Consider the following 15,750-nt stretch of genomic DNA (forward strand, 5'->3'; position numbering starts at 1 on the left):
ATCTCTACAGCATATACAGCTACTACAGCGATACCACGGATGCATACGACTTCAGCCAAGGCAGCGTGGAACCGTCTATGTGCCGCAGGTATTCGGCCCTGAGGACGAGGTCAAGGCGTTAATCTGACCGACCATCGTCGTCGGCCACCACACCAAGTTTTGTTTCGACAGCGTACTGATGTAGGCTGCATCTCCCATACCGACAGAACTGTAATGTCGGCAGCAAGTCAAAGGGGCATCGTTACACAAACAAACTTCTTCGGCCACATGTCCCTATTGTGCCACAGGCAAAAGTCATATTTCAACACGAAAACGCCCGACCCTACACGTCACGACCGACAACTGCCGTTTTGAGGAATCACAACATCCAAGTGCCGCTATGGCCTTCGGTGTCTCCAGATCTCCTTCGAACATTTATAGGATTCTCTTGATCAACGTCAGCAACAGCCAGAGATCCTCCAGCAGATGCAGTGTAGTGCAGGACGAGTGGCCGAACAATACCCAAGTCGCGATGTGTAGTCTCATCGGCTACATGGGGTACGATGCCCGGCAGCTATGGACTCTTAGGGACCATACAAGACGTAGAGTACAGGTGACCTTCACCCTTGACATTCGATCGTTTCATGATGAACCACGGTCAGTGACAATGACATATGTCAAATTAGAACAATTTATTATGATGTTATGATATGTTGCTAATTCATGTAATATTTGCAACAAAATATCACTTTTGCGTTTCTTTTTAGCAAAGTATATATTAGGCCATCTGCTCTCAACAACCCATAGATATAGATTACAAACACATATGTTCGTTCTTACCTCAGTACTGTATAACAATAATGGTATATATATATATACATATATACAGACACACACACACAGACACACACATATATATGTACACACGTGTGTGTACGTGTGTGTGTGTGTGTGTGTGTGTGTGTGTGTGTGTGTGTGTGTGTGTGTGTGTGTGTGTGTGTGTGTGTGTGTGTGTGTGTGTGTGTGTGTGTGTGTGTTGTTATATGTATCATGTACAAACTGGCAGGTTTGTAGAGAGATGACTTTGTAGGATGCAAGATGCAAGATAGGTACGGCCCGTGAGTGACTCTCAACATGTCATCTCTACTATAGGTGTGGCTGATCCTACCAAGCGAGAGACACATGTCTCCTCACACTAATGTTAGAAATGTATTACGTTAAACACAGCCTATGTCAAATTTCGCTTAGGAAATATACGCAGCATAGGAAATTTACAATAAGCTATTTAAAAAACAATGTAGATTAACTATACACAAAGTAATATTTAAGCTAAAAATGTGTACAATCACACCCAATTCTTTTCGTAACAAACAAGAGAATAGAGGTTTTCAGTGACAGTTGTTAGAGGTCTTATATTCATCTGACATGCCTGACAAATGGGATATGACTTACATGAATCCATGTTATTCTGATTAGACTGATTCTTAAACTGACAATATACGTAAATTGCTAAAGAAAATGACGTCCGTGTCAAAATTTAATAAGCAATACTCTAGTACTGTACTGAAACTAGAAATGTATTATTGTTATACTATGTCCTTCATGTATATATATGCATTCAAAATTCTTGAAATTTCTTAATATTTCTCCAGGAACACAAGCAAAGAGGTTATAAACTTCACATCCTGTTGGAGTTTGGAACACACTGTTTCACAGCACACAATTCATTAACACAATGTCTCCCGTGGTTTCAGCAGTCTTGCCTTAAAAGTTTGACTTGCCTCCAGCAAAATGTCTCTGATATTCCACGCTATAACGATGTCACCGTTATGACAGAAGTCAAAGGTCATTAAAAACTGGGCAGGTAATAGGACGAAATATGAATGAGTGAAACATGACAGCAAGTGCTTATCTTTTAACAGATTCCGGAATACTATATCTAAATGAGGGTTAGTTGATATATTGTTGTCTCGTTTATTTGTATTGTTTACTGATAGAATCGTACTGACCACCCACTGACCTCAGTGGAATGAGAAATGTTACCTATGTATTCACTATATCCGGGAGTTTCACTGCAAGGCTGGAACGGGTCAAACTTTCTTACCCGGATACCTGATACCCTATTTCCCGAATCGACCCGGGGACCCGTTTTAACACTAATTGCGGGTTATCCTCTGCAAAAAAATCGGTCATGGCCGATACAATGTTTGGGTTACACTATGTTCCATGACGGCCATGTTTTGCCGATACGTCTTGAAACGTGTACAAAACATGATGGAGGTGAGACAACGTGAGGGTACTAAACGGGTAAACGTGACGTCCGTAATTGACGTGGATGCCGTCCCCGATTTGCCACGTCAGTTACGGTACTGATCTGAAACCTAATGACATAAACCAATAGTACCACACTATTTCAGTATCATCATTACTCATGCACGTCTATATATGGAAGCAGTCAGGTAGTCGGTTGTTGATACAAGCAGGCTAGTATATGACTAGTTTACGTATGAATGTTTTCGTTAGATCACAGTGAAGAGCTTTAACATTGTATCATTACAATAGTCCTAACTAGCTGACATATTCACGAAGGGTATTTTACCATTGCGGGAGATACTCATGACTTCGTCTTGTTATATATGTTTAAAACGTGTCACGTAGTGTTCGCTTACCGGGTGGCAGCTGGGTGGTGTATGCAGATCTCCCCGTTAACCAATGACAGAAAGTAATGCATCAAAGATCATCAGGTCATTCATAAATTATTTCTCTTACCACAATACAACGCCAACCAATCACATTCATGGTAACATTCGAAGCAACAACATCCACAAACATGGTTAGGTTCGCTTTCAGTCCAGTCATGTCAATAATAAATACGTTTTTCGATGTAGCATGTTGAAGCAAATAGCTGTATAATGCCTAAGGTGTGTGGACACTGGGCGGATATTCTGTTGAGACTCTACTTGAGGTTCCTGAGTTTACATGTATACAAGTAACTGATTGACGTACTTGCAACCCATGTTACCCGTGGCATACTTAGTTGACGACAGTGTATATCTTATGAGTTTCAGTGTACGTCTTGTCCACAATCTCAAACATAAGACAACAATCTCCTTGTAAAATAAAATCTTATAATAAACACATTCAATTAATTCTATATTTATTAGCCACGTGACCAAAGCGGATCCGCGTCATGTGATGGGTACCCGGATCCAGCTTTTTACCTGTCTATCCCGGGTATCCGGGCTACCCCCTCCATCACTGGACATGCTTACCCTTTTGACGTAAACACCTGGTATCATCACATATTTTCAGTGATCTATTTATTAACTTATATAATCCACTCCAGTGGAAAGTCGAGGATGCTTATTCTATCTCGTTGATGTTGTATAATACTGCTGATAATTCTGTATTATTAATGCTGGTGTTGAATACTGAACAGCCAATTAAGCAAGATAATTCAGCCTTAAACAGTGTTTATTTTCCTGCCATTTCATTTTGTATATTGTGCAAGCACTAAATCAAAGATTACGCGCTCCAACTTGGAGTTTCTATGTCCACATACCACGTGGTATTGTTGATCCATGAACTATTTAAGTAAACCTGACAACCAGTATTGTTCACACGTCGCCAACTCATCCACGCGTTATCTGAACACAGAGTCTTAAAAAGTGATGCTGATTCATGAGGTGGCATGTTTCATTGCGGCTAGCCAAACTACACAAACGTTTATGACGACTTACCTGTACGTACACTTAGACAAAGACACATCCGTTCATCACGCAGTTGGACGTACACTTAGCGAACGACACATCCGTTCATCACGCAGGTGGACGTACACCTAGCCAACGACACATCCGTTCATCACGCAATTGTACGTGCACTTAGCCAACAACACATCTGTTCATCACGCAATTGTACGTGCACTTAGCCAACAACACATCTGTTCATCACGCAATTGTACGTACACTTAGCCAATGACACATTCGTTCATCACGCAGTTGTACGTACACCTAGCCAACAACACATCCGTTCATCACGCAATTGTACGTGCACTTAGCCAACGACACATCTGTTCATCACTCAGTTGTACGTACACTTAGCCAATGACACATTCGTTCATCACGCAGTTGTACGTACACTCAGCCAAAGACACATCCGTTCATCACGCAGTTGTATGTATCCTTAGCCAACAACACATCCGTTCATCATGCAATTGTACGTACACTTAGCCAAAGACACATCTGTTCATCACGCAGTTGTACGTACACTTAGCCAATGACACATTCGTTCATCACGCAATTGTACGTACACTTAGCCAACAACACATCTGTTCATCACGCAGTTGTACGTACACTTAGCCAACGACACATCTGTTCATCACGCAGTTGTACGTACACTTAGCCAGTGACACATTCGTTCAACACGCAGTTGGATGTACACTTAGCCAACGACACATCTGTTCATCACGCAGTTGTACGTACACTTAGCCAACGACACATATGTTCATCACGCAGTTGTACGTACACTTAGCCAAAGACACATCCGTTCATCACGCAGTTGTATGTATCCTTAGCCAACAACACATCTGTTCATCACGCAGTTGTACGTACACTTAGCCAACGACACATCTGTTCATCACGCAGTTGTACGTACACATAGCCAATGACACATTCGTACATTACGCAGTTGTACGTACACTTAGCCAATGACACATCCGTTCATCACGCAGTTGGATGTACACTTAGCCAACGACACATCTGTTCATCACGCAGGTGGACGTACACTTAGCCAATGACACATCTGTTCAACACGCAGTTGTACGTACACTTAGCCAATGACACATTCGTTCATCACGCAGTTGGACGTACCTGCAGGATACCTCTCACATATGTAACCCGTCTTGGATGAACATGTGACGTCATTGAGGCGGCCACCGAAGGCGGTGGTCACGCAGTGCTCGTTGTTATGCCAGTTGTTCGGTTCCGTGTTCCATTTGCTGAAATGAGTATACTTATATTCACCATTACTATTTATACTACGAGGTGACAAGTTGGGACAGGCTGATTATAGAGTTCGTTCGTCATGACGCAGACCCGGGTTCGATAACCATCATAGGTGCAATGTGCAATTTTGCCCGAATGTTGCTAGAAGCATCGTATAACAAGTTGTGAATGTAACAGTAGTAGTAGTGTAACAGTGTAACAGTAATGGCAGTGATAGTAGCAGTAGTGGTGGTGGTAGCAGTAGCAGTAGTGTTAGTGGCAGTGATAGTAGCAGTAGCAGTAGTGTTAGTGGCAGTGATAGTAGCAGTAGTGGTGGTGGTAGCAGTAGTAGTAGTGTTAGTGGCAGTGATAGTAGCAGTAGTGGTGGTGGTAGCAGTAGTAGTAGTGTTAGTGCCACTGATAGTAGCAGTAGCAGTAGTGTTAGTGGCAGTGATAGTAGCAGTGGTGGTGGTGGTAACAGTAGCAGTAGTGTTAGTGGCAGTGATAGTAGCAGTAGCAGTAGTGTTAGTGGCAGTGATAGTAGTAGTAGTGGTGGTGGTAACAGTAGTAGTAGTGTTAGTGGCAGTGATAGTAGCAGTAGTGGTGGTGGTAGCAGTAGCAGTAGTGTTAGTGGCAGTGATAGTAGCAGTAGTGGTGGTGGTAGCAGTAGTAGTAGTGTTAGTGGCAGTGATAGTAGTAGTAGTGGTGGTGGTAACAGTAGTAGTAGTGTTAGTGGCAGTGATAGTAGCAGTAGTGGTGGTGGTAGCAGTAGCAGTAGTGTTAGTGGCAGTGATAGTAGCAGTAGTGGTGGTGGTAGCAGTAGTAGTAGTGTTAGTGGCAGTGATAGTAGTAGTAGTGGTGGTGGTAACAGTAGTAGTAGTGTTAGTGGCAGTGATAGTAGCAGTAGTGGTGGTGGTAGCAGTAGCAGTAGTGTTAGTGGCAGTGATAGTAGCAGTAGTGGTGGTGGTGGCAGTAGTAGTAGTAGTAGTAGTAGTAGTAGTAGTAGTAGTAGTAGTAGTAGTAGTAGTAGTAGTAGTAGTAGTAGTAGTAGTAGTAGTAGTAGTAGTAAGACTGGAAAGCAATGGCACCTCTTGACGTAACGTAATAATGCCGTGTAAGACGAAGTACCGATATATACTACCATTGGGGTTGTGTTCAGTATTCATGCTCTTTTATTTTGCGGGTCTACTTAACCACCTGAGCGACAGTGGGGGCAAAATATACGTCCTGACGTTTCGTTGTATTCCGGGTTATAAAGATGGAGTCGCTAACACTTACATCAGCCTACTGGACGTGGGAGTGTTGTCGGCGCTGTTACTGTACTGCCACAGTCCCTCCGCTGCCGCGTCCGTCAGACCCGTCCAGAAATAGAAGGGGCTTTTTGTCACGCCGGCCAGCTGACCCAGAATGAAATCCTGTAATTATACGACGCCTCAATTGAAACACTATTAATTCCCCGTCCATCTGATACTGGGATTTGGGACTGAGGTTTGAGCTGGGCTGGGGCTGAGGTCTGCTGGGGCTGGGGCTGGGGCTGGGCCTGGGGCTGGATCTGGGGCTGGGGCTGGGGCTGGGGCTGGGGCTGGGGCTGGGGCTGGGGCTGGGGCTGGGGCTGGGGCTGTTGGTGCTGCTGGAGACGGAGGGTAGGGGTGATGGAGGTTACTGTGTAGACGAGACACTCTTTTTGATACAGCTGCTAAACCAGTTATATACTCTCCCAAAAAAGAAACGCATATAGGAATTTCAACCGTATTTTTAGGCTTTATGGGTCAACGATATATAGCGAAATTACACACAGGGAATGCAGACGTATCTATCTTTGACGCAAACTCGAGGAAAATCAGTCTGTGTGTCACATGGAGACGTGTGGTGGCGCTGAAGTAAAAACCTAGTGTGACGACCGTGGACATCCAGAACTGCACAGCATCGTCTCGGCATCGAACGAATAAATCTCAGAGTCCCGTGTTCCCAATCGCAGCCCACTCTGTCTGTAGTGCCTGTGCGAGTTGCTGAAGTGTCTGGGGCTGAGGGTTACGGCGTCGCACCCCTCTGTCCAGGGCATACCACAGATGTTCGATCGGGTTTAAGTAGGGTGATTTTGAGGGCCACGGGAGCACATTGATGTTGTGTTTCTGAAGGACGTCTCTAGTGTGACGTGCTGTGTGGAGCCTGGCATTGTCCTGTTGAAACAACTCCCTCTGACGATCAATGATTGGAAGGAGATGTGGGCGTAGTACAGTTCAGTTGAGCTGTCAGGTTGTCCTGGGTCATCACTAGATCACTTCTCCTACAGCAGGTGATCTTTCCCAACATCATAACACTTTCACGGCCGAATCTGCCCACCTGGAGAAAGCAAGTGTCGGCGAAACGTTCACGTCGACGTCTGTACACCCGCATTCTTCCATCGCATCGTTCCAGTAGAAGTACTGGTTCATCACTGAATCAGCTTCTGCGCCATTTCAATAGGTTCCAGACCTGCACGTTGATGCACCATTGAACTCGATGTCGACGATGTTGTTGTCGAAGCACAGGAACAAAATATGGTCATTTGGCCCGTAAACCAGCCTCTCTCAACCTGCTCTTGACGGTCGGTGCAGAAAGCCTCCTCTGGTCGCCGTAGCTGTTCGATGACGCAGGTGATATACCCGGATGTAGCGATCCTGTCGCTCAAGGTCGCCTACTACGAAGGGCATCTGCTGCCGAATTCTGCCGGCGATATCTCTCCCAGAGTCGTGAAATGGTGCTTTGGTGAACATTCGTGCGACTGGCCAGCTTCAAGGAGACCAATGGTGATATGACGATTGGCTTCACTTAGACGTTGCATTTGGCGTTCGTCAACAGTAATCCAAATACAGCGAATAATCAACATTTTATACCTATCACTGAGACTATCTGATCCCCAACTTTCACGTGCATTGCATGTGAATTGTGTATTCTGTGACGCTACATGCCGAAACTGAAAATCATGCTGTTAAACAAGGGTAGTTTACGATGTAGCGTTTTGTTGTGATGTTTCAAACAAACACCATAAGGTTCATAAACAGAGCAAAACCTTTCGTAAAATGAATGACGGTTCATTCATTGCTACATGAAACTGCAATTTTCATAATGCGTTTCTTTTGGGGGAGAGTATATGTAATAATAAACATTTCCTTTTTTGTCAAAAATAATATAGCAGCAATGTACGTTTGCGGTCGATAGGTTCTTCCCTTTTCATCCACATTTTCCAGCTTACCCATACGAACGTGTAAACTGTCGGCTCGTGTCTGTTTTCTGGCAACCTGAATTCTGACTAATTAATTCGAATTTGAACTATTTTGATACGTCTCCATGTGTTCATTTTTTAAAATTACGACGCCTTGTTCGCACGTGTCTTTGCATAGGAGAATATCTTAGGAGACGTATCTTCGAATAGTATTACAACGGAATTGCTCAATTTCAAACCTAATCTCAGTTTTATCCATCTTCATGTTAGAAAGTTTTTCCTCTATCAAATGTATTTCAATTAAATAAGGTTGATGACCAGGAATATAAAGAAAGCGAGGATGGAGTATACAAACACTGAGATCTAGGAACCGTTACTGATGATATTTGGTCCCAGCACGCCCCCAGCTGCTACTTACCAGTTCTGGTTGTGTGTCGATGGCCAGTAACGTACCGGAACCATCCCCAGACAATATGGGGCACTTGCCCGAGGCCTCGTGCCAAGTGGTCCAGTTCGATGCTATGAGGTAGCATGTGTTGCTGGCGTTGTTGAGAACCCAGCTAGCAGGACAAGCCTGATTATCTGGAAATATTCATTTGTGAAGGAACATCATTTAAACCAAATAAATAAACAGCGCCGCACAAATTCTTCAAATAGCCTTACCATCACACATGTAATACAAACTCAATGAGCTGGTGATATTCAACGTCAATGTCAGTTGCTGTAATAATGATCAATCAATGATACTTGGAGGACTTTATGAACAATTAACAACTGATGATAAAGGAAGAGATATTTGTGGATAATGATGCTGTATTTGTCGATGTTTTTATGGTATGGCAGTGAAGGCTTAAACAGATCGATGCTCTAGGGTGTACAGTGTCATGGAGCTTATTTGTCACGAAACATGACACAACATTTAGAAACCAACTTTTTGAATTTTTCGAAACGCTCCAGAAGCTGTCATCCACATGACTGTACACTTCCTTTTATACTCACTCACGGGGTTGTCCCGTGGTTAAAGCGTTCGCTCATCGCGCCAAAGACCCGGGTTCGATTCCCCACATTTCTACAATGTGTGAGGCCCATTTTTGGTGTCCCCACCGCCATTTTACTGAAATATTGCTACAAGCGATGTAAAACTAAACTCAGTCAGTTCTATTCTCACCAATTCAAGAATTTGCTGAATATATGAATTCGTAAATGCACGTTACGAATAACTAAAACAACCACGCCTGCAGCAATATGCTATGAGTGACACCAGAAGCAAGCCACACTAACGTCAGCGGGCGCGATCTTTACTCTGTCTAATCAGCTACCCCACTCTCCTCAATGTGGAATAGAAGCACAACTTCTCACTAAATACACAGCAGCCACGGCCTCCTTACTTTTCGGCTTCTCACAGATGAATCCGTTATGGAAGTGCTGGCAGTTCCAGTCGGTGTAGACGCCATCGGTTCCCAGAGCAGCGCAGTCCTCATCGCCGTTCAGGTCGTCGGGCTCCTGATTCCATATCCTAAACACCGGGTTGGAGTGTTAACTAGAGCATATCACACACAAAGGCATCGTCGATAGCTCCAGAGTTCCGTAAAGTCTCCACTACACCCTGGATGCATCTACGGCTCGGTTATTACTTCCCTTGGCTGGCTCCACATTCCCACAGTAGTCAGCTAAGCAGTCGTTACAACTGAACTTGCCAGTGTCAACAAAGACAGCGGTCGCAGCTGCGAGGATTTGTTCGCAGTGCTCCTGAGATTTTGGTGAAATCATACAGACACACTGATAGGTAAGAATTGTTTTAAAAATATATGCAAGGACTCCATCTGCCTTTTTCAGAGAACATGTGCATGGTTCGTGTTGCCAAGTTTAAATCGGTTAGATAATAATTTAAAAAGCGAAAGTGAGTTGTGACTGGTTCGCTCAACTACCCAGCGGATACACCTGATCGGAGAAAAAAGCAAGCCAAGAGAGATAATAAATTTATCGGGCCGACCCGTAGATACATCCGGGATATAGTGGAGACTTTTCGGAACGTATACCCTGGAGATATCAAGCATGAGGCAAAGGAAAAGCGTGGTACACAGACTATTCGGGACATTGTACACTGATGTTGAAACAAGCACACTGTTTCAGACAAATTCTAGCCATAAATTATCGTGAACATCTTCTCTCATTCAGTAACTTTGACACTTCAGAAAACGAAACCTATAGGCCAATTTTGAAGCGTCAGCATCTTCAATTAAATGTGCATGTTTTATAACATTAATGCAAGGGTGAAACATAGTATGCCGATAATTTCATGTCCAAATGTCGCCTTTCAAAGAATACATTTTACATTTTACATTGTATATCGAAAAGGATATCATCATTCTTGAGCACCTCAACTTCTTTCAATGCCTATCAATAGATAGTTTCATGTTCTCTAGACATAACTGTCCCATCAAGTGACACGAACGATCCCGGCGGCCGAGGCTCGCCAGTCAGTACCACGTGTGATCATTGTGTTTTGTTCTCGCTGCTCTACAGCTCCTTGGCTCAGAGCGAATGGGTCGACGGTTTCAGTCACGATGACTGCCCTTCTCCTACTTCCTGTTCTGTAGGTGTCTGGTGAACACTGACATTGACGTGTATAGAGTTCAGATCCGGGTTAGAAGTGGTCTCCTGCACCCTAACGGGATCGGGTAATTTAGGCTCGCTGACCTGGTTGACACGTCATCATATTCCGACTGTGCAAATCGATGTTCCTGTGGTTGATCAGTGGATTGTCTGGTCCGATTATGTAATATACCCGAGTGCACCGAAAAGAAACAGACAAACAAACCACAGAACTCATTAACATTCTCGCCCGTTTTCTTTTTGAGGTGTATATAAAACAATATCGCCTTACAAGTAGGAGGTATCGGCCTTGCTTCCATCCGCCCAGTTCCAGTTGACGTGATCCATGCTAGACAGGTCATTGAGGCCAACCCAGTAGCCGCCATACGACATCCTCGACGTCTTCGACTGGAAGCTCAACCAATGCTGAAAGTATGCTCAGTATGAATCATTTCTCATTTCTAAAGGAAAGTGTTCGTTCGTCTGGTCTTTAGCTGTTGTCTGTACATAGATTGCTTTTAGCAATATTCAATGTATATTACGGCGGGGACACCACAATTGGGCTTTGTGCCCATGTGGTGGATCGATCCCGAGTCTTCGATGAGACGGACGAACGCTTTAACCACTATGCTAACCCATCACCCCCTCGATAATTTTAGGCCCCATACACAACTTGGGTTGTATGAGATACGGTACTATAGAACCGTCATTTGTCTCATGGTTTACCTCTAGGAATATTGCTGATAATTTTCTTGTCCTGCTGTTAACGTCACAGTGCATTTCAACATACCAACGATCTGTTAGACAAACATATATTCCCAGAAATTATTCCATAATTATCTTATCTGAAAACATGTAAATCAACAAAAATGAAACTATACTCGAGGTTTAATTTCAGGGACTGAGGCAATATAAACTTTCAAAATGATTACAGGCTTCAGTTTGATTCCATGGCTGCTGCATTTTGGGTGGTGAGGTGATGATGTGCACTAACCATTTCATCGGCATTTTCTATCTTCATCAGATTACCGCCCAGAGACTGACAGGATGTCTTGGCGTCTGACCAGGACTTGGTAGGCGAGGAGATGGTCTGGTAACACTTCTGCCCAGCCCTTACCCAGTCCCCGCAGCCAAAGTTGACCGTATACTGCTCTGGACACAGGGAATGTAGTGGTCATACTACAGTATTACTGACCTTTGGGTACAATGCCTACTATGTCGATCATTAGTAGTTCGTGACACATGCTTATCGCAACTCTGTACAGACAATCTACAGGGACGAGTTTTCCAAATGAATGGTTGAATGATAGTTTCCACCACTTTAAGCAATTCCCATTTCACGGCGGGTGACATCAGAATGGGCTTCATGTATTGTACCCAGTGTGACGAATCCAACCAGGGTCTTGGGTGTGACGAGCGAACGCTTTAACCACTAGCCTACCCTAAACAAGTTATGTTTATCAATAAGTACTGGACAATGAAGGATCTGCCTTTAACCCGAGAAAATTATATGCTTCATGTTTCCACTGGCACTCGAATAAATCTTAGGATATTTCCAAATCAGCACCACTGAAGAGTAAAACGTTTTTCTACACATGGGTTGTCGAATATTATACGATAGAACCAATAATGAAAAAGAATGAAAATTAGGTTATAATCATTATGACGCAGATGCTTATTGTGTGCTTATTAAAATAGGGTGATGAAGCGAAAACGAAAGGAAACAACGGAGCAATGTTCCTTCCAGGTTTCCATGCATTACCAAATGTGACTAAAACAATTATGAATGATGCCTCTTACGACTGGGTAGTTCCTTCCTGCAGATGTAGTTGTTATTCTGGGTGCAGTCCCGGTCGCTGAAATTGCCCGTCTGTAGGATGGTGACGCAGTGTTCCAGGCCCATGATATTGTCAGGCTCGTGGGTCCATTTCCTAGACATATACTTAACATCGTCCATCACGGAAAGCACTCGAACCAATATACCAAAAAGCAAGCAAGCAGGCGCACACATACACGCACCCGTACATACGCGTATACATATCTATACATTAATGACTTATGACCATTGAAGAAATTATATCTATATTATGGATCTTATTTATTTATTTATTTATTTATTTATTTATTTATTTATTTATTTATTTATTTATTTATTTATTTATTTATTTATCAAAATCTTATTAGTTTCATGGTAAACTTAAGGGAAACAATCACTCACACATAACTGCTATTGTAAACGTCGCCATTCATCCACTTGTACACCCCCTCTGTTTGTTTGTCCGTTAGATCTGTCCACCATTTCTGTGTGGTTCTCGACGACCATTCTGACGGCATTTTCTGGGTGAAGAAAGTCTGTAAACACAGAACACCAGTGTCTGAAATGAAACAATATTCAGTCTCTATCTATCTATCTATCTATCTATCTATCTATCTATCTATCTATCTATCTATCTATCTATCTGTCTATCTATCTATCTATCTATCTATCTATCTGAGTCCCTGAACCACATCATTTTCTCTCCTGTCTAGCACTCCCTGCAGTGCTAGAAGCCCTAAATGAGGCAGGCAAGTCTAGGGTCTAGGTTTCCCTTGGTCCTATCGTTAGTTTATCCCGCGCTCTCCTGTTTCCCCCCTCCTTCTCTCCTCTCTCTCTCACTCTGCTCCCTCCTATTCACTGATTCTCTCGATCATCCTCTTTCATTATCTTCTCTCTCATTTTCTCATTGTTTCGTTGTGTCCGTCATCTCCCCTCTTTTACCCTCTCATCTCCCGCTATTCTCCCTGTCTCCGTCTCTCGCGCTCCATATCTGTATCATCTCTGCATCTTTTTTTCTCTCTGACTCTCACCGTATCTGTCGCCGTGTCCAGCGTCACCAGGTGTGCTGTTCCCTTGCCCCCGGTATCTGTGTTCTGGCAAAGTGAGTTTGCTGCGTCCCAGGTCAGGAGCTGGGAGATGTCACTCGTGTTGCTCACTAAGTAGCAATTATTCCCAGATGCTTGATCGGAATTCCCATCTTCTTGTATCCAGCCAAAGGGACACAGATCTACAACCACAAATCAAATATCATATTCATTGCCGATTTGTATATTAATGTAATGTACACTTCTCCACCCGACATGTACCCCAAGTTGGGTAACCCATTGATTAGTCCACGATGCAGTGACGCGCAAAAGAAAGCATTCATCATTTACTTATTTCACCGGAACATTATGAAAACGTGAATAAATTGAAAAGTCACAGAACGCAATAAATGTTGTTCGGAACGATGTATAAAATACGTCAACAACGAAAGATAATTCCGTGTTGGTTCAAAATTGAACTCCATCAAGCATGAATGTTTAATGCCTTGTTTGAGGTAAACAACTGCACCAAGCTGTCGGCCTGTACGTACCAGCTGCAACTTCACAAATATAGCCCAACTTGCTGGAACAGTGTTCGTCGCTGAGCGTGCCGGCGCTGTTCATGGCGATGCAGTCTTCGTCGTCGTTGTTATCTGGTTCCGTATCCCAGTGGGACTTTCTAGAACAAACAGTAAACCCTGTTAACCCTGGCCTGTACCTGTGTGCATGCACCCATAGAATAATGGCTGAGAAGCCAGGTTTCCGGACAAACGGGGTGATGTAATGAAAGGTCCTGTTATCCTCCAGTTTACACCAAGCTGCCGGGGTTAATCTACGTACACAAGATTACAATGTGTTGTTAATGACACTATCATCATTGTTGACACATTCAAAACAAACAAAAGCGTTATTTCGATTTTATCTCTTTATCGATTATGGTTGTCATTACATGGTAAATGTGATCTTGGTTGTCATTGCATGGTAAATGTGATCTTGGTTGTCATTGCATGGTAAATGTGATTATGGTTGTTATTGCATGGTAAATGTGATCTTGGTTGTCATTACATGGTAAATGTGATTATGGTTGTGAGTAGATTTTAAATGTGATCATGGTTGTGAGTACATGGTAAATAATATTATGTTCTTTCATGGTATATGAGAGTACAATTGTTACTACACGATAAGTGTGATTATGGTTGTCATTACATGGTAAATGTGATCTTGGTTGTCATTACATGGTAAATGTGATTATGGTTGTGAGTAGATTTTAAATGTGATCATGGTTGTGAGTACATGGTAAATAATATTATGTTCTTTCATGGTATATGAGAGTACAATTGTTACTACACGATAAGTGTGATTATGGTTGTTATTGCATGGTAAATGTGATCTTGGTTGTCATTACATGGTAAATGTGATCTTGGTTGTGAGTAGATTTTAAATGTGATCATGGTTGTAAGTACATGGTAAATAATATTATGTTCTTTCATGGTATATGAGAGTACAATTGTTACTACACGATAAGTGTGATTATGGTTGTTATTACATGGTAAATGTGATTATGGTTGTGAGTAGATTTTAAATGTGATCATGGTTGTAAGTACATGGTAAATGTGATTATGGTTGTGAGTAGATTTTAAATGTGATCATGGTTGTAAGTACATGGTAAATAATATTATGTTCTTTCATGGTATATGAGAGTACAATTGTTACTACACGATAAGTGTGATTATGGTTGTTATTACATGGTAAATGTGATTATGGTTGTGAGTAGATTTTAAATGTGATCATGGTTGTAAGTACATGGTAAATGTGATTATGGTTGTGAGTAGATTTTAAATGTGATCATGGTTGTAAGTACATGGTAAATAATATTATGTTCTTTCATGGTATATGAGAGTACAATTGTTACTACACGATAAGTGTGATTATGGTTGTTATTACATGGTAAATGTGATTATGGTTGTGAGTAGATTTTAAATGTGATCATGGTTGTAAGTACATGGTAAATGTGATTATGGTTGTGAGTAGATTTTAAATGTGATCATGGTTGTAAGTACATGGTAAATAATATTATGTTCTTTCATGGTATATGAGAGTACAATTGTTACTACACGATAAGTGTGATTATGGTTGTTATTACATGGT

General features: G+C 42.5%; 1 protein-coding gene across 1 annotated transcript in view; it reads right to left on the reverse strand.

Moving 5' to 3' along the window:
* LOC137265938 (C-type mannose receptor 2-like) overlaps nucleotides 1–15,750 on the reverse strand; it is a 34,450-nt gene that overhangs the window by 1,404 nt on the left and 17,296 nt on the right. Inside the window, exons 4-13 of the mRNA XM_067801416.1 lie at nucleotides 14,154–14,281; nucleotides 13,609–13,805; nucleotides 12,980–13,113; nucleotides 12,562–12,692; nucleotides 11,756–11,913; nucleotides 11,054–11,187; nucleotides 9,555–9,682; nucleotides 8,585–8,748; nucleotides 6,240–6,376; nucleotides 4,848–4,975 (exon numbers count right to left, since the gene is read on the reverse strand). Coding sequence (XP_067657517.1) covers nucleotides 4,848–4,975; nucleotides 6,240–6,376; nucleotides 8,585–8,748; nucleotides 9,555–9,682; nucleotides 11,054–11,187; nucleotides 11,756–11,913; nucleotides 12,562–12,692; nucleotides 12,980–13,113; nucleotides 13,609–13,805; nucleotides 14,154–14,281 — 1,439 coding nt within the window. The remainder of the gene's footprint in view (nucleotides 1–4,847; nucleotides 4,976–6,239; nucleotides 6,377–8,584; nucleotides 8,749–9,554; nucleotides 9,683–11,053; nucleotides 11,188–11,755; nucleotides 11,914–12,561; nucleotides 12,693–12,979; nucleotides 13,114–13,608; nucleotides 13,806–14,153; nucleotides 14,282–15,750) is intronic.

The sequence above is a fragment of the Haliotis asinina genome, chromosome 15, assembly GCF_037392515.1.
Source record: "Haliotis asinina isolate JCU_RB_2024 chromosome 15, JCU_Hal_asi_v2, whole genome shotgun sequence".
Classification (NCBI taxonomy): Eukaryota; Metazoa; Mollusca; class Gastropoda; order Lepetellida; family Haliotidae; genus Haliotis; species Haliotis asinina.